The 24,653-nt window shown below is 39.0% G+C and overlaps 1 protein-coding gene across 1 annotated transcript; it reads left to right on the forward strand.

Annotated features, from left to right (window-relative positions):
* The first annotated feature begins 1,033 nt into the window (after window positions 1–1,033).
* LOC131221052 (UDP-N-acetylglucosamine diphosphorylase 1-like) lies at window positions 1,034–18,921 on the forward strand. The gene is made up of 15 exons (XM_058216141.1): window positions 1,034–1,325; window positions 1,475–1,529; window positions 2,185–2,336; window positions 7,039–7,078; window positions 8,261–8,353; window positions 8,427–8,539; window positions 8,619–8,693; window positions 9,939–9,978; window positions 10,106–10,188; window positions 10,276–10,353; window positions 12,162–12,305; window positions 14,130–14,197; window positions 15,864–15,978; window positions 17,094–17,250; window positions 18,524–18,921. The coding sequence occupies exons 1-15, from the start codon at window positions 1,170–1,172 to the stop codon at window positions 18,619–18,621; spliced, it is 1,467 nt and encodes a 488-aa protein (XP_058072124.1). The 5' UTR covers window positions 1,034–1,169; the 3' UTR covers window positions 18,622–18,921.
* The last annotated feature ends 5,732 nt before the right edge of the window (window positions 18,922–24,653 follow it).

Raw genomic sequence — 24,653 nt, forward strand, 5'->3', positions numbered from 1 at the left:
GTTTTTTATGTTTTCAGTCCATTTCATTCAGAATTACTTTATAAATGGTTTGGATGATACATAAACATCATGGTAGACCCCGGTAAGGTTTCAACGGTGGGATTTTCTTTCCCTAGTATTCCCTCTGGTATGGCTAGTAGAATCTTCTTAGGGGTACGTCTTTAATCACCTTTAAAAACGGATGGACAGTGTGGGTTTTTCATGGGGCCTACCTCAATGTACGTGTTTTATATCCATTCATCTTTTTTTTTTTTTTTTTCAGTTCATTTAAGGGCATATTAATAAGGGAGATCCAAATCTCATGTGGACCACATCATAGGAAAACAGTGGTAATTGAATGCCCATCATTAAAAACTTTCCAGTAATGTTTATTTTCCATCTAACTTGTTAATAAGGTACGTGAAAACACAAATATCAGCTTCATCTAAAACTTTTGTGCCCACTGAAGAAATCCTGTGGTCCGCTTGAGATTTGAATTTGCCTCGTTTTTAGGACCAGGCCCTAAACTGATCTAGCAAACCAGATGGACGGCATCACATCCAGGTGCGATCAACCTTCAGGGCGTCACCCCCTAAGCTGTTACCCCTGCCTCACAAAATCCCGCCCTACAGATAAGCGTCATGGCGAGTCGGAGGAAGATTTCAATGGTAAGCGTCTCCTTCCCCACTCTTTCGTATGGTGTGGTCCACTTGAATTTTAGATCATCCTAAATTTTGGTTTTACGTCTATACATGAGGTCTTAAAAATAATAGACGGATCGGATTTCAAACACATGTCCCACTGGGCCCCACATATCTTTTTGTTGCACGGGCTCTCTACAACCGTCGTCTCCGGAAATTCGCGTCCCCCCTTGAAAAACCCCTTCCTAATCTGCTGATCAAGCGAATCGCGTGCATGGGAAAACACGAAATGTTAGAAAAGAGATACTAACGGTCTATCTACAAAATACATGTCTGGCCCACCTGATAAAGCACCCTTTCCACTCTTCCCACACGTGTGCCGCGAATCGCCTATTTAAGCTCTCCTCCCGCGTCGCACTGGGAATCAGAAAGCGCAGATTCGTTATTTTGCGATAAATGCAAAGCTGTTTTAATCTCGTTTAACACTCGATTCTCCGACACTTCTTCAAGAAGAACCTCTCTCAGTCTCAAACACGAGAAGAGAGAGATATGAAGGAATTCGAGAGCACGGCCGTATCTGCTCCCGCACCGCCTCCGCCCCAAGCTCTGCTCGAGAGGCTCAAGGACTACGGGCAAGAAGACGCTTTTGCCCTTTGGGATGAGCTCTCCCCCGAAGAACGCGACCTCCTCGTCAGGGATATCGAGGTCCTTTCACTCACTTCCTAGATCTCTTTCAACTTCCTTATCCTTTCCGCAATCAAATCTGCATTTCTTTCACAGAAATCAATAATTCAAATTTCAATCTATCCTGAAAAATTCTGTTCTGATTTCATCCGTTTCTCTTCGAATTTCAGAACTTGGATCTTCCGCGAGTGGATCGGATCATTCGGTGTTCTCTTCGATCTCAAGGTGAGTTTTTTTTTTTTTTCCTTTGATTTTATAATTTTAATTATTGTAATTTGCAGTTTTTATTTTTGATACTGTTCATATGGTGATTTGCACGACTACGAATTGAAAATGGTGCTTCGCGGCACAATCGCTAGCATGATGCTCGTGTGTGAGATCTTTGCTGCTCATGTGGTGGGGCCCACAATGGATGTTCCCCATCCTGAAAGTCCTGCTGGTCTGCTCGTCGGGTGGGCTACATGCAAACGTTGCATTGTAGACCATTGATAATTTCTTCTCATATTTGTGGCCCAGCTAATCACTGGCCTGGATTGTTTTCTCATAGTGGGCCTCGACTGATGGATGCACGGATCTCACACACACATGTGCCATATTGGCTCGTGTGCGTCGAATTGCTTCTTTGACTCTCCTGTTCGTTAGACGCATAAAAATGAGTTCATCTCATTATAATTAGCAGTAATTATGTATTAGATCTTGATCTCTAATAGACAATGAATTCATCTTATCAGTAATTTATTTGAGATCAAGATCTCTAATACATAATTACTCTTAATTGAAATGAGATGAACTCATTTTTAGGTGTTTACCAAATAAGGATTTAGCATTTTAATTTGCTATTTTATATAATATGGACTTTTGTGTTTTGGTGGATTTTCAGGGCTTCCAACGCCAGCTGTCGAGCCTGTGCCGGAGGCGAGTGTTTCAACGGTGGAAGAGCGGACACTTGAAGAGAGGGAGAGATGGTGGAAAATGGGATTGAAGGCTATCTCAGAAGGGAGGTTGGCTGTGTTGCTTCTCTCTGGTGGCCAGGTATTATCATTATTGTTTCTCAACTATTAGGCCCTGTTTGGTAGATGCCTGAAAATGAGTTCATCTCAATTTAATTGACAGTAATTATGTATTAGAGATCTTGATCTCTCATGTATAATTGCTTTTAACATGAAATCATTATGTATTTGAGATCAAGATCTCTAGTATAAAATTACTGTTAACTAAAATGAGATGAACTGATTTTTGGCGTCTACCAAACAAGGGCTTAGTGTTTTGATTGAAATGACATTTTATGCTTATTGGAATTATAGGCTTGAGCAATGTAGCTCTGTGGTAGATAGTCTATGTTCCAACATTCAGGTCTCAAGTTCATTTACCTTTAAATAATGTTTATTTGAGTTCTTCATGTAGCAACAAATTCTTGTTTTTGTTTTAGATCAAGTAGTTGATTGGTGGATTTGGGTAATATAAAAAAGAAGCTGTACATGGTGATTTTCTTAAAATTGGGTTTCATGCACCAAAGATTAGAGAGTGGATTCGATGCACCTTAGCTTCCTGTTTTGGAGTGAAATATGATATTTTGGAGTTGTAGATCTGGAGTTTTTTGGCTGAGGCATGAGGTCGACACAATGATTCTCTTATTGTACAACTATGTCAAGGGGTATCCACATTTCACTACCTAAATTCACGAATTGATGTTTAGGAGTGCAGCATCCAGATTCCAGAAAGGAGTAGAGTCCATTCTTAAAGTCTATTCTTTTGAAGTGAGTGAAGTAACCTGTTTCTCTTGGTTGATGGTTAGAGTCTTTAGACTGCTTCTCTAATGATTGGACATGGTTAGAGTATATTGTGAGATTTTTGGAAGTCTTTTCTCCTTAAACAAATGACAGCAACAACGATTCTCTTTTATTGGTGCACCAAATCAATGGAGTGTCAGCTACCTATTGACAATGGTGATCTCTCTTACCTTATCTAGGCCTCTGTGAAAAACTGGTTGGCGGCCTTTTCTGCATCCACGTCTGGATATCTCATATGCTGTTAGAGTTGTTGGTTCATGCATGTTCCTGGGACTTGTCATTTAGATGCTTTGAATTGGATTGTAAGGTACTTGTAGAATTCTCATGCTCCAATCATGGCCATATGATATAGAAGTTTACAATGATGCAGATTGGGCTGGTTCCATGGCTGCTCGGTGATCAACTTCTGACTATTGCAAGATGGTAGTGGCAATTTGGTTTCAGTGAGGCTCAATATAGAGCCTTGGTGCTCGCATGGGCAAGCTGATGTTGTTAAATACACCATGTAGCATTGGGTATTGAGGTGAAACTTCTCATGAGGTTTTATTGTGATAAAATGGCTGCAATAACATGTACATCCAGCTCTAATTTGCTTGACGGTTTGCCCCACCGGTAGGCAAAACGTTGAGCCCTTGAAACAAAAAATCAACCAATTAGAGGATTAGTTAAAGAAGATAACCGGTTTTGAAGACCTCTTCCCCAATAAGAAGAAAATGATACATGGTGTAGAAGTATTCTATCTCTCTAATAATCCAGTCTATCATGACAGGACCTTGAATATCAAAGTTGATTGTCACTCAATAAGAAGGTGATGTCTACTGTAGTGTGTACTCCTTGGTAGTGGTAAGTGGATCAACTATCAGACTTCCTCCCTAAAGGCATGGGGAGGAACCATCTTGAGGGAGCCTCTCCAAGCTCAGTGCAACTGACCTTCATGCACCTACTTGAGGGGAAGTGTTTAGGGGATATCTTTGTATTGTCCTCTAGAGTACCCTATATCCTTCATGCCCCTACTTGAGGGGAAGTGTTTGGGGGATATCTTTGTATTGTCCTCTAGAGTACCCTATATATGTGTTACAATCCCAAGAGTTTAATAGCCCAACTTGACGTCTTCCATTAGTACTGGGACTTTTGGCATATTGATTAGGTTTTTAAAAATTGGTATTAGAGCCAATACCACGTCTTGTGTTTGATTCATGGAAGGGGCAACATGTGGTAAGGGGAACCTGGACCAAAGTGAAAGCTGCATGTTGTGGAGAGGGTTACTTGGATAACCAGAGTACCATTGCCATGAGTGGAAAGGTAATGTGGGGGCATTTTCACACCGAGCTCGAGTGGGGTGGCCTGTGGGATGCAGGGGTATATTCGGGGTGGGTGGCCCGCATAACCCATGAATTTGGGGTTCACGAGGAGGGTTCGGCCGAGGACCTAACTCATGGATTTGGGGCCTGAGCTATGAGATAAAGGGATGAATTCGCCATGTTCTATCAATTCGAGCTTTTAGAGCAAGTGGTTAATTCTCCTGCATCAAATTGGTATCAAAGCGGGAGGTCTCGTGTTCGAAACTCCCCACCGGGGGTGATTAATGCGGGGGCATTTTCATACCGGGCTCGAGTGGGGTGGCTTGTGGGGTGCAGGGGCACACTTGGATTGGGTGGCCTGCATAACCCATGTATTTGGGGCCCGTGTGAGGCAGAGCCCATGGATTTGGGGCCCACGAGGGGGCGGAACCCATGGATTTGGGGTTCATGAGGAGGGTTCGGCCGAGGACCTAACCCATGGATTTGGGGCCTGAGCTATGAGATAAAGCGATTAATTCGCCATGCTCTATCAGTTCGAGCTTTTAGAGCAAGTGGTTAATTGTCCTACATCAAGAGAGCTACTTGGGCAACTAGTGTGCAACTATTATGAGTGGAGAGGGCTATCTGGACACCCAGAGTGTAATTGCCATGAGTGGAGAGGGCTACTTGGGCAACCATAGGGCAACTACTATGAGTGAGAGGGCTACCTAGACAAGCAGTGTGCAATTGCCATGAGTGGAGAGGGCTACCTAGACAAGCAGTGTGCAATTTCCATGAGTGGAGAGGGCTACCTAGACAAGTAATGTAGCTGCGGAAATGGCTACTTGGAAAAGAGTCCAGAGTGAGTGCCACCATAGAGTGGGCCACTGCAGACGTCGGCTATGGAGCTAGTGGAATGTTACAATCCCAAGAGTTTAATAGCCTAACATGACGTGTTCCATTCGTCCTACGGCTTTTAGCATATTGGTTAGGTTCTTAACAATATGTTTGTAGGAGTATTTGTTTTATTTTCTTTTGGAGGACCATGTTTATGTTGCGTGCAAGGTTTGGGTTAGGCATTTAGTTTGTAGCTCAATTATTGCTATTGCATGTACACCTGCCTAGGCACGTAAGTTCACATAGGCACTTACTAACGAATGCATACATTCATTTTTCATCGATACACATGTACAAACCATACATGGATCTGCATTTTTTTTCCCCCTCAAATACACACTTATAGGCTCTACTTTTTTAATTGGGATAAGGTGTACATGATGATGATATAGAGGCTCTACTTTTTAGTATGGGTTTAAGGCTACAGTTAGGGGTGGCAATAGGTCAGGTTGGGTCTAGGTCGAGGTCAGCCCAAGCCCAGCCCATTTACTAAACAGGCCAAGAATTCTTGCCCAAACCTGACCCGACCTATCCCGCTTAAAAATTAATCAAGCCCGACCCAACCCGCGACTTAGGTTTAAGAATGGAATATAACTATAAGGCTATGCGCAACCAAGGCAAGACCATTATATATATATATATATATATATATATATATAGAGAGAGAGAGAGAGAGAGAGAGAGAGAGAGAGAGAGAGAGAGAGAGAGAGAGAGAGAGAGAGAGAATGCACGCAAACCTGCTTTTGCTGGGAGAGATTTCCATTTCTTATCACCGTGGATTTTCACGTAGTCTGAGAGCTTTCGATCTTCTTCAGCCGTCCAGGCTCCTTTATTCATTATCTTCCTTGAGCAGCTGCTCTCCGACTTCTTCACCATCTTTCCTTTGAGAGAGAGAGAGAGAGAGTGCGGGTGAGAGAGAGAGAAGAGGTTGTGTATCACATGGACCGTTCAGATTTTGGGCTCATACCACGTGAGATGAGTTCTCAAAAGTTCTCACGAGAACTCGTGAGAACTAGTGCGTAGGTGAGCATTGGAGAGAGAGAGAGAGAGAGAGAGAGAGAGAGAGAGAGAGAGAGAGTGAGTGTGTGTGTGTGTGTGTGTGTGTGTGTGTGTGTGTGTGTGTGTGTGTGTGCACGAGTTCTCGTGATAACTTTTGAGAACTCATCTCACATGGTATGAGCCCAAAATCTAAATGGTCCATGTGATGCAGCACCCCATGAAACCTCCAGGGCCCAACTTTTACCCTGATCCAAAACTTTGGTGGGCCATGGCAAAAGAAAACAGTTTCCTCCCTTGATTTGCATCTCTCTTTGCTATGGCCTTCAGAGTTTTGGATCATGTTGAAAATTGGGCCTGGGGTGTTTCATGGGGTGCTACATCAATCTCTTCTTTATTTTGTTTCGGGTTGAGGGTCAACCTGTCTGACCCAACCCATTGATAACATCTATATGGGCAGTTTGGATCCAGTTGGGTCCAACCCAAATCCAATCCATTTACTTAAATGGGTCATATTTCTAGCCTGAGCTTGACCTGTTACCCATTTAGCTTGATGACCAAACCCACCTCAAAAGTGGGTCAAGTTGGTTGTACCATGGGCCAACTCGACCCATTCTATCCCTAATTATATTGGTTCTTCCATTGAGTTCTCATGTTTCAATTTTCGGTTTTACTACACATTTGTAGCTAATTGGTCCACTTTGAATTTCCTTTCAATTTTAAAAATATGATTCTGATAATTTTTTCCTCATAATTGAAATGTGAATGCAGGGTACACGACTTGGAAGTTCAGATCCCAAGGGATGTTTTAGTAAGTAATTACCGTGTTCACTTGATGTCATATAATTACTATTGCAACTTAATTTTCATTTCTTATTACGTCTCACATTAATATAGGAGCAATTTTTTGTTCTATTGGAATTGCATGTGAAGGTTGTTTGTAGAAGCTATGAATGGGCAATTTTAATTGAAAATGTGGATGTGTACCCACTGATAGACGTATGAATGAAGATGTGGCTGTGTACCCATTGAGAGAGCTATGAATGAATTTGTGGATGTGTACCCACTGATAGACCTATGAATGAAGATGCGGATGTGTACCCATTGTGAGAGCTATGAATGAATGTGTGGATGTCTACCCATTGATAGGCCTATGAATGAAGATTTATTGAGCAGATCCTAATGAAAAAAACGAGAGTGCATGCAAGTAATTTGCTTTCATTAGCTGTCTTGGAATGTGGCCATAGGCACAATAGGGTATGGAAGAATAGCTGTACCATATTCTTGAGTTTATACCTTTGTTTGCCCATTCTAAAAGGTAAATAAGGACCTTTTAGCATATCATTTACGGTTGCCAACTTACCCAAAGACTAGGGCTTGTCTAAATGTCAATCTAAGAAACTTCACAAGGTAAATGAATGCCTTTCAATGTATCTTTAATTCCTCGAAAGATTGAACATGTCTACTAGATGTCTGTCTTTCCCTATTAAACAAGCAAAACATATGTCAATGGAAAAATCAGCTGGCATATATGATGTTTATGGAGACTACTCTAACCACATACATCAATGCACACATTTGTTCTTGTCCATTTGAGATGATTCCAATCTGGTGTTGTCAGACTGGAACCTTCAGTTGCCATGTTATTGTGATAAGTGTCTATGATATACAGATCTTATTTATTTCCAATATCTTGGGCTTTTCTAATGTATCTGCTGCTCCAGTTATTGATGAGCATGCATGACATGACATAATCCATGTCCCTTATGTTCTCACTTCTCAGTCTGTTGTGGAAAATCCTCTCCGAGAACATTATAATCGCCCTGATATTTTTTGGAATTCAAAGTTTTCATCTCTGAAACTCTCTATTTTATTATTCTGATAGCATGGAGTTCTGTTGATGTGTTATCCAACATCTGAAAGTCAATGAAAACAAAATTTAATACCTGAAATATTCCTGGTTGCTTATACTTTCCACTCTCTTCCACTTTAGATATTGGACTCCCATCAGGAAAATCATTGTTTCAACTTCAAGCTGAGCGAATTTTATGCCTTCAACGACTTGCAGCTCAATCTGTAAATGATGGTAAGCTTTATTCACAAGAGTCTGTATTCTCAGATGTTTTACATCTTTGCCTAATAATTTTGGTTATATGCAGGCGCAGCCGGTATTATGCCAATACATTGGTACATAATGACTAGCCCATTTACTGATGATGCTACCCGCAAGTTCTTTGAAAGTCATAAATATTTTGGCTTGGAAACTGATCAAGTAATGATATCTGAACTTCTTTGTCGCTTTCCAACTTCCAATGTTTCCTTCGCTTCTGACAATGCCATTTCATTTACAGGTCACTTTCTTCCAACAAGGTACTATACCTTGTGTTTCGAAGGATGGTAGATTTATCATGGAGACTCCATATAAAGTAGGCTTCTTTCCTTTCTTCCATAGTAATGATTTTACCTTCTTTTCTTCCATAGTAATGATTTACCAAGTTTTGGTAGTTTGGAATTCATCTCCCAAAATGTTAGGCCAATTCGTCCATTCCTCTTTCCATAGTTATGCTTCACTATTTTTTAGGCTTGCTATCAACTCAAAGAAACCTTGCATGAAGCAAAATAATAGTTTCATGGAGGCATTTATGTGGATGCTATATTGAAGTTACATTTGCATTATTTGTATGGATCATTGTCTAAACCTACAGATGAGTCGAGTCACAAAGTTTGACTCCACAAGGTGATGACCAAAGTTTGTGTTTTCAACAAGATTCACTTCAACCTCAGTTTGAGCCCAAATTGATCCAAGTGTATGATATGCTGGATAATTTTCTATTCATGATATCAAAAGAGGTCTCACATGCAACTAGTTACAGATGAAAAAACATGCAACTGCTTTGTGGAGCATGCCCTGGCATATGTATGACATCCAATCATGAGAGTATGATGGCAAAAAAAAAAAATCACACTGATCCAATCATCACATGGAGTCGACTCCACATGTAGTCGAGCTGCGTATGGCACCCACCATGATGTGTTTGGCATCCAAACCGTGCATCAGTTGTGACTCACCATGAAGATGGGATGCCCCAAAAATTAGGCCAATCCAAAACTCAGATGGGCACAAGACAAAACAATGTAAAATCATGACAAAATACGTGTAAATTTGAGTGTTGGACCCACCTGATGATTGTATTGGCCTATTTTTGGGATGGTTCCATTTTCATGGTGGGTGCATCATTTGGATGGGTTGGATGCCATAAACATACCATGATGAGCCCCATGCGAAAATTTGAAGCTTTTGAGTGGTAGTCCATTGTTTTCAATGGTGTTCTCATCAGTATATTGTGCCATTTTGCATTCCTTAAGGCCAAGACTGGCAAGACTAAACTTACATGATTCTGTTTATTGATTCACAAATAAATTATTTAGTTTCTTTCTTCCATGAAGAAAAAAGGCACAGGATAGAATTTCCTTCTTTCAGAGATCGGGTTATAGTTCCTGTTGCATGGAACATGGACCTGATTCAATTGGAAATTTGAATACTCCGTCATTATATTATCTTTTTCCCCATGAAGGTTGTTTCTGAAAATTTGTCTTTATAGATCTTAAGTTTTGGTTGCCTTCCATTCTCAAGATATAATGCATACATTAACTTGATTTTATAAATCCAGGTAGCTAAGGCTCCGGATGGAAATGGCGGAGTTTATTCAGGTCAGTCTTTATATTTACTGTGCATATTGATATCAGTTTCTGATGTTTCATTGGTTCCTGGTTACCTTTCTCTTTTTCTTTGGTGAAAACTTTACTGATTAGCTTCATTTGGCTTGTTCTTGATCAGCTCTGAAATCTTCAAGGTTATTGGAAGATATGGCCATGAGGGGTGTTAGATATTTGGACTGCTATGGAGTTGACAATGCATTGGTGAGATCATTTGCTTTCTGCCTCTTGGTTATTATATTTTCAACAACTGCATTCCATCTGTGTACCTAATTGATCTATTGGACGCAGGTCCGTGTTGCAGACCCAACTTTTGTAGGATACTTCATCGATAAAGGTGTAGCTGCAGCAGCAAAGGTTGTCCGTAAGGTAACTAATGAATGGTTCCTGGCCATTATAATCTATCATGGAGGTAGAAATTGTTGCAGGATTGCGGCATGATTGCTTTTGTCTTGGCCTATAGGTTCTGGGTGAGCTTGTGGTATTTTTATTCATTTTGCCACATCTCTTCCTTTAATGAATTCATATTCGCAACGCTGCTTGTGGACTGGCTTTCATGATTGTGTATTTTTCATTCTCTTAAGGAAATGGAACTAGACATCAAATTTCATTTTGTCTCTGAATGATTAAGATTGTTCCGTTGGCATAATTTGTCAAATAACTGAAGGAGGTGCCCGATTCACACGGTCAATGCCATTTACTAGCACCAATATGCAAGTAAGATGTGTGTAGGACCTTATCCATATCTAAATCGTGAATTGTGAAAGGGTGGAAAATGCTGGAAAATGGAAGCTTGTTTAGCATCTATTCCATGTTCCATACTGCTCTAAATGTTACCTAGTTGGTCACAATGTTCCAAATATTGGTGGTATAATCGATAATACAAAGATATTATTGGTACCACAAGGTCAGCGATACCAAAATTACTGGCAGTTTAAAAATTTTCAAATATCACTGATATTTTTTGATAATATCCGTGATATTTTGCAGTATTATCGATATCAGCATATTTTGAAAAAAAATAATCCTATTAAAGTTTCCTGGTACCTGGGATATCATCTTTAATACCCCTGAAACTAGTGGCAGTATCCCCGATACCAGGGAAACATCTGCAATTAGGCCAAAAATGACTTTAAATTGGAGAAAAAGAAAAAAAAAACCCCAAACCCCCCAAGCTAAAATGACTGAAGCCTATCCTAGCCCGAAAATTGATCAGGTTATGGATGCCAAGCCCAAGCCCAAGCCCAACCCACAGACCAAGCTAATATGTCCAAGCTTGGTGCAAAGCCAGGCTTCTAGTTGTACATGATTGCACCATTTCAATCTGCTCTCCAGTAGTCTACCACTTATTAGTGCTGCTCCTCAGGGGCTTCAGATGGCTTCATTCTTCATTCTATGGTTTCTCCACACCCGACTCAACATCCTCTCTTTGCAACTCTCAATCTTTTTTCATCTTTTCTTCTAATTGCCCCCATATAGTAGAACCAATTGAATAAAAGTCTATAAGATCTAAACTTGCATAGGCATGCTGCAGCAATCTCACACTCCACAGGAACATCACTTCATCCATCTGACTCTACTTCTATCGGAAACATTGTCTCTTCATCTTTTTGAATAACAGTGGCAAGGTATCCCATAGTGGAACAAATTACTTTTGAGGGACCTAGACTCTACAACTTTTCTCCCTCCAATTATGCAATTGCCCCTCCTCTTTATTCTTGTTTGCTAACACCACATTGTCCATAAGGAACATGCACCGAGGGACCTCACCCTTGATGCTAACAGTTTATTCATCTGTAACAAGTGGAAAAAGATAAGGCTTAATGCTGACCAGTGACCCCTGATGATGTCCACCACAAAAAGCAAATGGGACTATTTATTTAATCATAAAAGAAGCTGTTAATGAAATCTCTGAGCTTGTAACGAGTTGCATGTTGGAGAATTTACGAAAATCCAACTAGGACATTGATAATGGGCATGTCCAGCTTTCTGTGAACCTCATATTGAGAGGCCTTTTTTAGCAAAATTTGTGGATAAATATTCTGTTGTATATAAATATTTTTACCTTCATTTTCTGTAAAATGTGCCTTATGTGATCTTTTTTTATTGTTATATACTTCAAATAATTCAAAGTATTTGTCATAACATTGATTTTCTTTATTTTCCCTTGGAGTCAGGCTTATCCACAAGAAAATGTTGGTGTGTTTGTCCGACGTGGTAAAGGTGGGCCAGTCTCTGTGCTAGAGTACAGTGAAATGGATTCATCAATGGCTTGTGCCATCAATCAGGAGACTGGACGGCTTCGATTTTGTTGGAGTAATGTATGATTCGTTTCACCTGCCATTAATTGTATTTGACTAGTTTCAGTCAAACTGTTGAACTGAAGTTTTCCATGTTGATTCTTGCATTTGTACATTTTGAAGTCAGTTATTTCCAATTGACTTTGTTGAACTATTTGATTATGATACTGGATCAAGGCATTCTTGTCAAAGGATGATTCAAATTCAAATGGTTGTGGGTGATTGCTTGTATCCGCAGGGAATAGTCTCGCCTCAAAAGAGGCAGGGACACCCTCTGTCTTTAAAAAAAAAATAAAAATAAAAATCAAATAGATAAAATGAGAGGATTTATGATTATGTTGGTATTTAAAGTAATTTATCTAGTTCTTTCCCTTTTGTTTATGTTTGCTACGAGTACTAAGTGAGGAAATCCAGGCCTCCCACTTTCTTTACTGTACATGTGGAATGACTATGATGATCCGAACCATTAATTCATTGGGGACAATACAAGTGGATCATACACCAAAAATCAAAGCGATCAAATTCCAAACCATTTAAAGAAATGGTGTACAAAAATCAGAGACATCCTGTCAGTATTTTTTCACAACATTTTTTATATGGTTAGAATTTTCTGATTATTGTAATTTTTGGTCTATGCTTGATTTATGGATTCTTATGATGAGTGAATGTTCAAATTGTCATACACATGCAATGCGTACCATATTTCTTCCTCCCAGGTAGACTGGGAATCTCAAGTACTAAATTGGGCCATCTCATCTGCAGTAGATGTGCCTGCCAATTCAAATGGTCAAAATAGTGTGGTTGGAGCATAGCCAAAAATTGCACTTATCTTTTGTTCTTGACATGGTAATCTAAATGAAACATTAAGTGCAAGATGGAACATAAGGGTACAATGACATAAATACCATCGTTAGTGACAGCAGCTATTATGTTAAGAATCACAAGGGCATTGCAAACAGTGTTTAAAATAGTGCTCGTAGCGTACGCTACGTAGCGTAGTGTGACCGTAGCGCTACGTAGCGTCCCAAATAGCGTAAATCCCCTGTAACGTACGCTACAAGGGTCGTAGCGTACGCTACAGCTACGTAGCGGGTAGCGGTCGTAGCGTAAGCTACAATGTATTTTTTTACTTTTTTACTTTTTAAAAAATAAAAAAATAAAAATTTCTTTGTTTCTAATGTTGAGGAATGTGACACTCGTATTATACTTGATACTTTTAACCTATGAGATTTTTATTTCTTTTCATAATTGTGACTTGTGGTTTCAAATAGACATTATTAATTAAAGTGGTTTGCTTAGAAAGTTGTTGATATGATAATTATTTGATTTGACTTATATATGTGGATTGGCTTTTGATAAATTATAACTAATAACTTTTTGGAACATGCTTATAATTGATAAAATGAATCATCTTTTAGGCATTTTTATATTTTTTTCCTTTTTTTTTTCACCATCTATTATATTTGTCCTATTTTTAAATTAAAAAATAGAAGTATTGTGTAGCTTATGCTATACGCTATGTATTTATGCTACACGCTATAGAGGGCTGAGTGCTACGCATCACACTACCGCTATTTAAAACACTGATTGCAAATAAGCATGTTATCTTCTTCTTCTTCTTTTTTCTATTCTTTCCTTGACATTGGTAACTTTGCATATTTTGCTGGACATGTTTATTAAATTTTAGTTTTGCGAAATGCAATTTTCAGTTTCTGGAATATTAAATATTCATATTTTTGGTATTTTCTGTGTTATTTCTTATAAATTCCGTTTCTCTTGTTGTTATATGTTGCTGATGAATTGGTTATGCTTTTGTTCTCATGTTTTTCGGTTTGTTTCTTTCAGGTATGCTTACATATGTTCACTCTGGATTTCCTGAATCAAGTGGCAAATGGGCTTGAAAAGGACAGCATGTTAGTAATCTTTTTTCATTTGGCTTAGTCCTTGTTTGATGGAGACCCTGTTTCAATGAATTTTATCCTTCACTAAATATCTTATGGGAAATATGCTTACAAAAATATAATCCGTGTCATGCTACTAAAGTCCATACTTCATTTTTTCAGTATGATATGTGAAACATGGATGCAGTTATCAAGGGCTACTGAAGCATTCTTGTATACAAAATGCATCATCAAAATAATTTTATCATTTATGATTTATCTTTAAGAAGAATGATTGCATTCAACCATTAGTTGTTTTTTTTTTTTTTTTTTTGAAAGGTGGTGGTAGTGAAATATAGGTCTGACTTTGTATAATTGTTTTTTCTTATTTCTTAATCAGGATAATGGTCAGGTATGTATCGAATAAATGGTAGGATCATTAAAAATAGATGCTCTGCTATGTGGGTTTCATTTCTCACTGTTGTTATTAGATCTTGGGTGACTTTTGGTGGGGATTCAGCCATTGGTTCCTGTTTCTAATTCTCTTTAGGACAGCTAAGACTAGGCAAGTTGTTATTTGTGACTGTTATTAAAAATAGTCCAGAATTGTTTTTATGAAGCACATTAAGAACAAAGATGAGTGGTGGTTGTTTTTTCCCCCTCTACCAAGGTTTGAAAAGGTTTACATCCCTCAAAATCATATCAATAAAAGAGTGTGGATGTGGGTGCATCATGCTATATTCTCTTCAAAGCAACTTTGAGCAAGTCTGTTTGTGGGAGTCTCCTTAGTTGCACAATCCTTCTAACCAGGTGCCGCCCCACTTCAAATCATGTTTTGTACTCACACTCCCTCTTCCTGGCTGTTTATGTTTGCAAACATTTTGAAATAGATGCTTTGCTGCTCCCGCATCTGAATCTTTTGCTGTTTGCTCCATGCAACTATAGGCTCCCTATGCCAAGGCATGAGGCGAAAGGCTTTGGATGATATTGGTAGATAGGTCCTAACTCCTGACCTATTAACTTCTTCAAAAAAGGGAAGACCTGATCTGTGAACATGGTTTTTTCATGTGCCGAAATTTTTTATCTTATTCAATGCTGAGATGACATTTTGGGTTCTTTCTCAATTACAAGGGCATGGATGGGTGGTCCATTCAGTGATAGAAGACATGTTTTCAATATCTCTCAGTCTTGGGAGTTTGTTTTCTCGGTGATCTGGTCTCAACTGTTTGCATAGCGTACAGCTTCTTTAGAATCATTTATATATTTACATTAGTTATCTCAGCCACATGTTGCATAGATTGCCAGGCTAGTAAAAGCCAATCTAGTCTTCGCTTCTTATTTTCTATATTCAGCACCCCCCCTAGAGCAACTTGTACCCACAAGGAGCATGTGGATATGTTTTCGGCATGAAATCCCAATGAACAAAAACTGTTATTGCATTTTTTATTTTTTTATTTTTTTGTCATTAGTGTATTTCTCGCAGAGTCAATATAAAGATACTTTTACATTGCAAATGTTTATCTTCATCATGAATTTCAGGCGTTTTCTGCATATGGTCTTTTATTTCTTGTATTCAATGAATATGCTTGACAATCTCCTCCTCTTGCAATAGCATTGAACTATTCCACCAAATTTTCCGTCTTTTCATTTTCAAATATGCAATTGTTTGTGACATTGGAGATATGCAATGTGAGTGCAGTTACCACCTGGCTGAGAAGAAAATCCCTTCTATTCATGGCTATACCATGGGCTTGAAGTTGGAACAATTCATATTTGATGCATTTCCATATGCTCCTTCTACCGCTCTCTTTGAGGTTCCTCTCTCTCTATTTATTTTTATTACTGTCAAGTAAGAAACCAAATTGCTTATTTGTAGTTATCCTGACTATTGGATCATGTAGGACTCTCAATGGGCTGGGATGTGTAATTAGCTAGGCCATGGGTCTGAAACCCTGCCTGAGCCCAGTTCAGACAGACATAAACAGGCCCAGACCTTGGCCGTGCGTAGAGCTGTACACGAGTCGAGTTAGCCCGGTCAGCTCGCTCTACTTGCCTCGGCTCGAAATTGGATTCTAACCGAGTTGAGCTGGTTTTTGGAGCTTGAAAAAATTTTGAGCCGAGTTTAAGCTTGCCCGAGCTCGACTCAAACTCCAACTCGAATCAACTCGGATTGAATCGGCTTGGTGACATGGTTATTTTGATCTTGATGCTACTCTCCGAGTGTTTGATGAAATGCTTCAATGAAGTGTTGTTTCTTGGGAAGAATGAATAAACAAATGTCCACAAAATAAAAACTTTACATTTTAGGATTGCTCTCACATCTTTATCTTGATGCTGCTCGCGGAGTGTTTGATGAAATGCCTGCGAAACGCTCTTACTGATTTGCATTCGAAGTGTGGGAGATAGAAAATGCAATCTTTGTGTTTTAGAAAATGTCACAGAGGCTCAAACTCGGCTCGAGCTGGCCTGAGCTGCTGACCAAATTGAGCCGAACTGGCCAGTCAGGCTCGAGGACCAAGCCGAGTTGAGTTCTAGCTGGGGTTGGCTGCTGGCCGATCCAAGCCGAGCTGTGCCAAGCTCGACTTGTGTACAGGTCTAGCCGTGCCTTAATAGAAAATGTCAAACGGTGTCCATTGTCCTGCACGTTTAATCTTTGTCATGAATACAAGGCCCAGTTCTGGTCTGTGGGCCTAAAATGAGGGCCGAGCCAAGCCTGTATGCTAAATCACGGGTGTGGCACAAGCCAATTGATAGCCCTAGTATCCTTCCCATTGCTTGTATGCTAATTCAATTTCAATTCAATTTTTATTAATAAACTTTTAGAGCAACCAAAAGAAAGAAAAAAAAAAAAGGAAGCGAAGAGAACAGATTCTGCCAAAAATTGCATTTGTTGCAACATCTCATTACTTATCTGTGGCTTTGACATCAGGTTGTGCGTGAAGAGGAGTTTGCACCAGTTAAAAATGCTAATGGATCGAATTTTGACACCCCTGATAGTGCACGGCTACTTGTACTCCGACTCCACACTCGTTGGGTGGTTGCAGCAGGTGGCTTCTTAACACATTCGGTGCCCTTATATGCAACTGGTAATTTTCATGTCAACCATGATGCTATGCTTACCTGATAGTCAAGAAAGAGCTGATCATGCAACCAAGACTCGAATGAAAAAGTCATTCCTTGGCTACATCTATAGGAATTATTAGGTCTGACCCTCGGGTAATTTATAATTCACTGAGGTAGCACCCATGCATGTGAGCCCCCTTTTTTTGCAATCCATACTGTTGATCTGAAAGGCTCACCAGAGATGGAGTACAAATAAATAGTTAAGAAAAGAATACAACAAAAATGTGAAATGGCGGAAAGTTGAAACAGTTAGGATCTTCCTATCTGGGAGAATTTGAGGGCATCACATTAACAATTGGGCCAATCAGATCCTGGTTGCATAGAAGTATGTGCCTCAGGAAGCTATATATTGGCAAGGCTCTGGACTTGATAATTCCTCGTTAATCTGAACATTATCTGGGGGGGGGGGGGGGGTGGGTGTGTGGTTATGGAACCGTAAAGGTAATGATGGCAACTGTTACACATTACGGGGTTATAGCGGTTGTAACGGCCATTATGGAAAAAATGACCCGTAACGGTCGTTATAGCCCTTGTAACAGCCCATTACGCCCCCTAAAGGCCGTAACGGCCCCATAACGATCCATTACAAGGCCGATACAAGTTTTTCATTTTTTTTCTCTTCAATAAAAAAGGAGACTATAACAGCCATTACAACTAGAGGTGGGCATCGAGCCGAGTCGAGTCGAGGTGGGCCAAGCTTGGCTCGGCTTGTCCATGATGTACTTGAGTTCGAACTCGAGCTCGAGCTCGAGCTCGGCCTCGAGCTCAACATTGAAGCTTGGCTTGTTTGCCAAAGCTATCGAGTTCGAGTTCGAGTTCGAGTCGAGCTAGTGGTTCGAGTCAAGTCGAGTTTACCTCGAGTTGAGCTCGAGCTTGTTGGGTGAGAGCGTAATGGATTCTGTTCTTGATCCTCCTCCATTGATGAAAAATTCAAAAATCTTAAGAGAATTAAAGCAAAACCCGATGAAAAACCAAACAAAGCTTCAAATCGGATGAGGAAACCTATAAGAACCGATCTGTTATTGATCTTCTTTCACTAGCAGAAATCCAAGTACTAGAAAAGAAACAAAGCAGGACACAGATTAGAAATCGAAGTAAAGAGCTCTAGCCAATCAGTGTGTGTGTGTGTGTGTGTGTGTGTGTGTGTGTATAAAATAATTCCTTTTTATTGTAATTATCTTCTCTATGCTTCTGAACACTTTTGTGGGTGCCCTTGGACTCACATCTTGAATGCAGGTGTTGAGATCTCGCCCCTTTGTTCTTATGCTGGTGAGAATCTCGAAGCTATATGCCGGGGAAGAACATTCCATGCCCCTTGTGAAATTAGTTTCTAAGCGGAGCTTTTCCTTGTCATTCTCGACTCATGCGGTTGTGCTTTCGTTAATACAAAATTACAGAATAGGTACGAGTATGCGGTTTGTCTGTCACTTGACAGGATGAGTTTGGCATAATTTCATTGCCTCAATTCTTTTTTTTTGCCCCTTCATTACTGCATTCTCAGCATGGGTGTGTAATCGCTTAATCTGTGGCCCATCTCGTTGTATCTGTACCGTTGATAGTTTGACCCCTTTTTACATATCCTTTCTCAAGTTTGGGGCTATTATGGCTATAAGAGCTACAGTCTGTTTGTTAGAGATGCATCTTGTACTTCTCTTTGGATCTGGTACTTGGCACAATAGAAGAAAAACTTTGATACTCTGGACAGAGTGAAGCATGATACACAGGCAGTTAGAAATTACTTAGAAATTGCACACGTGTCACATGAGTAATTTAAATTGAACTGTCCAAAATATGGGTCCCAGTCTTGATATGTCATGAACCATAAATTGCATGTAGTTGATTATCTGACCATCAGATTGGTGGACATTTATTGTGCCATTAAAAATGTAAAATATCAGATGGTCTTATTTCAACCAATCTGATTTTGGGGCAATGAGTTAAGGACAGGAACTTCCACAATTTACTTGGACTCATGTGATTTAAGGTATGCTATGGGTACAATTTCTGAGCGCCTGTGTATTACGTGTCCTACCCTGCCAGAGTATCAATTAAGTCACATTGTTATTAAGCACTATTATCTCTGCTCATGTGGTACAGATATATGAGAAATCATGGATCATTGATCTTTTGGGCCATACTATATGTGTTATTTGTCATAAATCATAGCAGTCAGATGAACCTAACTAATGATTGATGCGCTTTTGCCCATTGAACGGTGACCGTTGGTTGAAGTCTCTCTCTGTTTAGTTGATCGTAATTCTCAAAACGAAATACAATTGATGGCTAGGATTAATATCCAACAAATCATGTACATGGACACAACTACTTCTATCTGATTGATGAGCACTTGTTTGTTGAATTTGGACTGTTAGCTTGACCTGGTCTTCTTGGGTAAGGCAACGGCTAGGTCCATTTTAGTAGGGCTGAGCCTAACTAGGGCCAGGGCTAAATCTGCCCAGCCCATTGCCACCCCTACTAGTATGGCACCCTTGCATTCTACGGACGCGGATTTCCTGCTAAAGCCTTTCGCAGGAAGATCCTGCGCTGGGAACTTAGGAAAAGGTGGGTCTACCGTTGAAACCTCCCTGGGGTAGAGAGTGATGTTTACATCCCATCCATACCGTTCATAGCGTCATTCCTACTAGGATGAACTGAAAACAAAAATATTATCCTGATTCAAAACTTGTGGCCCCACGAATACTTCAACTGTGGACGTTCAATCCTCAAGTTTTCATCCCACTTGAGTATTGGATCCGGATCATTTTTGATCTTATGTCCTAAAATAATCTCACAAAACGGATGGATGGAGTGGATTTCTAACAAACATCACAGTGGGCCCCACCTAAGTTACCATAAGTTACCAGCGCAGGAACTGCCTTTCGAAGGAAATCCGCGTCCTACTGCATGGGCTCAACTCGCCTCTGTTGTAACAATCAACAAAGCTAAAAGTAGAGATGATTGATATGAATAACGATGCCCAACTCAAATTCAACATTCCTTGCTTGATGTGTGGCTATGATCAGCATGTGGGGACAATACGTGCAGTGCATGATAAAGGTGGAAACGTTGGAAAGTGGATTGCGTACAGGGAGGGGCTCTGTGGGGCCCTGTCCATCCATTTTTTTCAGGTCTAGGGAGGGGCTCTGTGGGGCCCTTTCCATTTTATTTTTTTTAATTTTTTTTAATTTTAATTTTTTTTTTGTTCTTTTCAGATCATTTTAGTGTATGAGTCTAAAAATTAGGCAGGTCCAATGCTGGAGTGGACCGTACAGCAGGACACTCTCACTGTCGAAACCTTCTGAGCCACCTGATATTTATTTGCCATCCAATCTCTGCGCTTAGAAGTATTTAATGGTGGGAATTCAATCCCCATTGTGTGGTCCACTTGATCCTTCGATCTACCTCATTTTTGGTTCATTTCCCTAAAAAGAACTTGTCAACATAAATTTTCATGATTATAAGATATTATTCTTTTTGTTTGGCTATTGGCTTTTTAACATTTTCAGTGCAGAATAAACAATGATAATGAAATCATTTTCCTCTTATTTAAACATCATTTTACACGTTCAATATTCCCAATGGAGTTTTCTATTTTTGGATTTTGATTTCGCCTATCCAAACCGGCATTAAAAAAAAAAAAACCATTTCTATTCACCTAATGGATGTCCTCATCTTTAATTGGCTACTAATTGTCACACTTTGCCAATTCAATAGACTTGTGCATGAACTTATCATGTGCACATGACCTTCATCCACAAACCACGCGAGCCATTATGACAATTAAAACATCATGCCTCGACTTATCTAGAACAAAAATGCACTCTAAAAATAAATTTAAAAAACATGTAAATGTGAATGTGGACCATTAAATGCAGTTTGCTTGAAATGCACATTCCTTTCAAGACAAGTGTCCCACTTAGATACAAAGTCATTTTCTTTTGTTTTCCTTTTCTTTTATAAATAGCATTTTGGATGTTACATGTTCTTGCAATGTAGTTTCGAGAATAATTTTAAAATTTTGGAGTAAATTCCTTATAAATAAGATCCTATCACATTGGAGAATATAGAGATAAGAAAAGAGCTTCTTATGTTTTTTTACGCAGCCCCCACACACATATGGTTATGGGTACTCGAATTCGATCATGGTGTTGAAACTTGTGTCTATCATTGAGGCAAGAGTAAGACCCATAACATTAGATGCTCATTGCCCATATATTTTAGGGCATTACCACTTAAAAAGAAGAGAGAGATAGTAGATTGATTTTTCTCTTCCATCCTTCCATATCCACACATGAACACATGTAGGGTCCACTACTCATGCATATTTAAAATCTTTTATTTTGATTTTTATATATAGAAATTTGATATTATCTTTAAGGTAATTTGTAGGGTTTGATCAACAAACCTAAAATTCTGATAAGTTTAAGAATTTTTGCAAATAGCTATATAAATAATAAAGAATTTACAAATATCAACATAAAAATAACGTGCTTGCAAATAATTACATTATTTAATTCGAGGTTATTGTAAATATTCACTTTTGGTTAGTTTCTCCTAATGAATTTTAACCCCTTTTTTTTTGTGTGTGTGTGTATTTCAAAAAAAGAAAATTTACTCTTGCCCTATAAAACCTCTTTTATCTCTTTACAACCACAAAGAAAAAAATAAAAAACAAAAAACTGCAATTAAAATTATTCTATTATATGTTCTATAATAAAAAGGATAAAAATATTTATGTTTCTATGGTACAGAATTTTGTGATATGTTTCATATGTCGTCTGACAGTTGCTAATAGAAATTACAAAAAATTCAAGGAATATAATATTAACAATAAAATTGAAAATTAAATATGTTATTGCTAGTAAGTCATATGTTTTTATATGAATATTTGCAAATATTTTATTATTAAGGTGGGAATTTTTATTTTATTTTATTTTATTTAAAAAAAAAAAAAACTAGTCTTATCTTCTGTTGCACTTCAAAAACTCTAGTCCACTCAATGTGCACAATGACCCAATTTTTTTATTTTTTATTTTTAATGCAAAGTCATATGCATGGTGGGCCACTTTGCATACGTGCCATGCAATTTACATTCAAAACACTCTCATGGTGGGATTCCTTATTCCAAACAGAAACCGGTCCACTTATTCGGTGGACGGTCGAATTGCTAGCCTTTGGATTGTTTAATACATATGTGGCCCACCTGATGGGTAGACCGACCTAGCTTTTTGGCCAAGGCAACAACATGGTATGAATGGCTCCAATCATGCACGTGCGAACCAAGACCAACTTCCCACCTACACCTTCGTTTGTAGACAAAACATTCCACCGAGTGTTTCACCCACTAAATAAATAAATAATAACTCGCCACCGCATTGGCGGTGAAGGAAGCGGATTGGGCTGGTGTGGACACACCACCGACCTAGCTGGTGTGTGTACGTGTCGTGCCAAGTCGAGCATCTCAAGCTCTGGGCTATACCAACGGTTCTAAGGAAATCAAAGTTACATGCCCCACGATTATGAGTTTATTATATCCACACCGTTTATCAATTTAACGAGATTATTTTAGAGCATATGCCTAAAAATTAGTTACATCCAAAGTTTAAGTGGACCACACCACAAGTAACTGTGAGATAATAATTCCTATTATTAAAATATTTGAAGGGCTCATCATAGTATTTATTTTCCATCCAATCTGTTTATAAAGTAAGACAGACCTTAATGAAAAGGAAAAACAAATATAATAATATTGATAGAAAACTTCTCGGACCCCAAAAGGGTTTCAATGGTAGACGTTCAATCCCCCAGTGTGGTCAAATCGGATTACCTATTAAGTTACTTGGTACGCTTTTATGGTACTGAGTAAACTATGTTAGACCCACCTTGAATGTTTGTGGTTTATCAACGCCATCTGTTTTTCTAGTTCATTTTAAGGGTTCAGCCCAAAATTGAAGCATGTAAAAGAATTAAATTGACCAGACCACGGGAACAGTGGGAATAATGATTTCCACCATTGAAACCTTGCTAGGGCCCATAGTGATATTTATTTGTCATCCAACCTGTTCATAAGATCACACGGACATGAATGAAGGGCAAAATACAAATATCAGCTTGATCTAAAACTCCTGTGGCCCCTAAGAAATTTTCAACGGTAGATGTTCAATTCACGTTGTTTGTGGTGTGGTCTACTCAAGCTTTGAATATGCTCCATTTTTGGGCTAAAGCTCTAAATATATCTGGTAAAATGGGTGAAAGGAGTGGATAAAATACATAAATAATTGTAGACCCCACAAAGTTTACTTAGTACGCTTAGCGTGTAGGGTTACTCAGTAAGCAATCCACTTTTCGGGGATTTTTTCCACCATAGATCTCACATTTTTACCCACTAGCTTTTCAGAATCACCCAAACTTTATTTTCCATAACTAAACCATTGTTGTACGGATTGACTCTTTGTAGACAAAAATACCCCGCCGTAGCTAAATACACATGGCTATGGATTATAACAATAGCAAAGGTTGTAGCCATTGGCACTGTAGCCATTGCTTCATTATATTCGTAGACATTAGTTCTCCGGCTACAGATCTAATATGTGGCCATTGCTTTTGTAGTGAAAAGTATATATAACTATGAATAACTGACCGAGCCTAACATGAAATTGACAGAGCTTCACATGAAATTGACAGAGTCTAACATGAAATTAACCGAGTACTTCTTGAAATTGATTGAGCTTCACATGAAATTGACCGAACCTCACATGAAATTGAACGAGTACTTGAAATTGGTCGAGCTTCACATGAAATTGACCGAGCGTCACATGAAATTGAACGAGTACTTCTTAAAATTGACCGAGCTTCACATGAAATCAACCCAAACCTCACTCCAATCGATTATTAGTGTACATATATCCATCGACCCAAACCTCTCCCTAATCAATTTCAACTCATCTACATACAATGTAATCTTTGTCCCCTAAAACTGCTCATCTATACTAAAAACAAAATACAAAATTTCACAAAATTTTTCTCTTCTTCCCATGTGTGGCCTTTTTCGATGAATGCACCATTTTCGTCCTTCCTTGAAAATGGGTTTTTGGTGGTACGGTATTCTCCTATGAAGGGGAGAGAAGATTTGAGAAAATGAATTTTTGGTAGTAGGGTATTCTCGTATTAAGGGAAGAGAAGATTTGAGAAAATGTGTTTTTAGTGGTAGGGTATTCTCGTATAAAGGAAGGGGAGAGAAGATTTCAGAAAATTGGTTTGTATCGCAGGGGTATTCTCATCCAATAAAAAGGCGGTGATTTAGTTATGGAAAGTAAAGTTTGGGTGGTTCTGAAAAGCCAGTGAGTAAAATGTGAAATTTACAGTG

This window comes from Magnolia sinica, chromosome 12, assembly GCF_029962835.1.
Source record: "Magnolia sinica isolate HGM2019 chromosome 12, MsV1, whole genome shotgun sequence".
Lineage (NCBI taxonomy): Eukaryota > Viridiplantae > Streptophyta > Magnoliopsida > Magnoliales > Magnoliaceae > Magnolia > Magnolia sinica.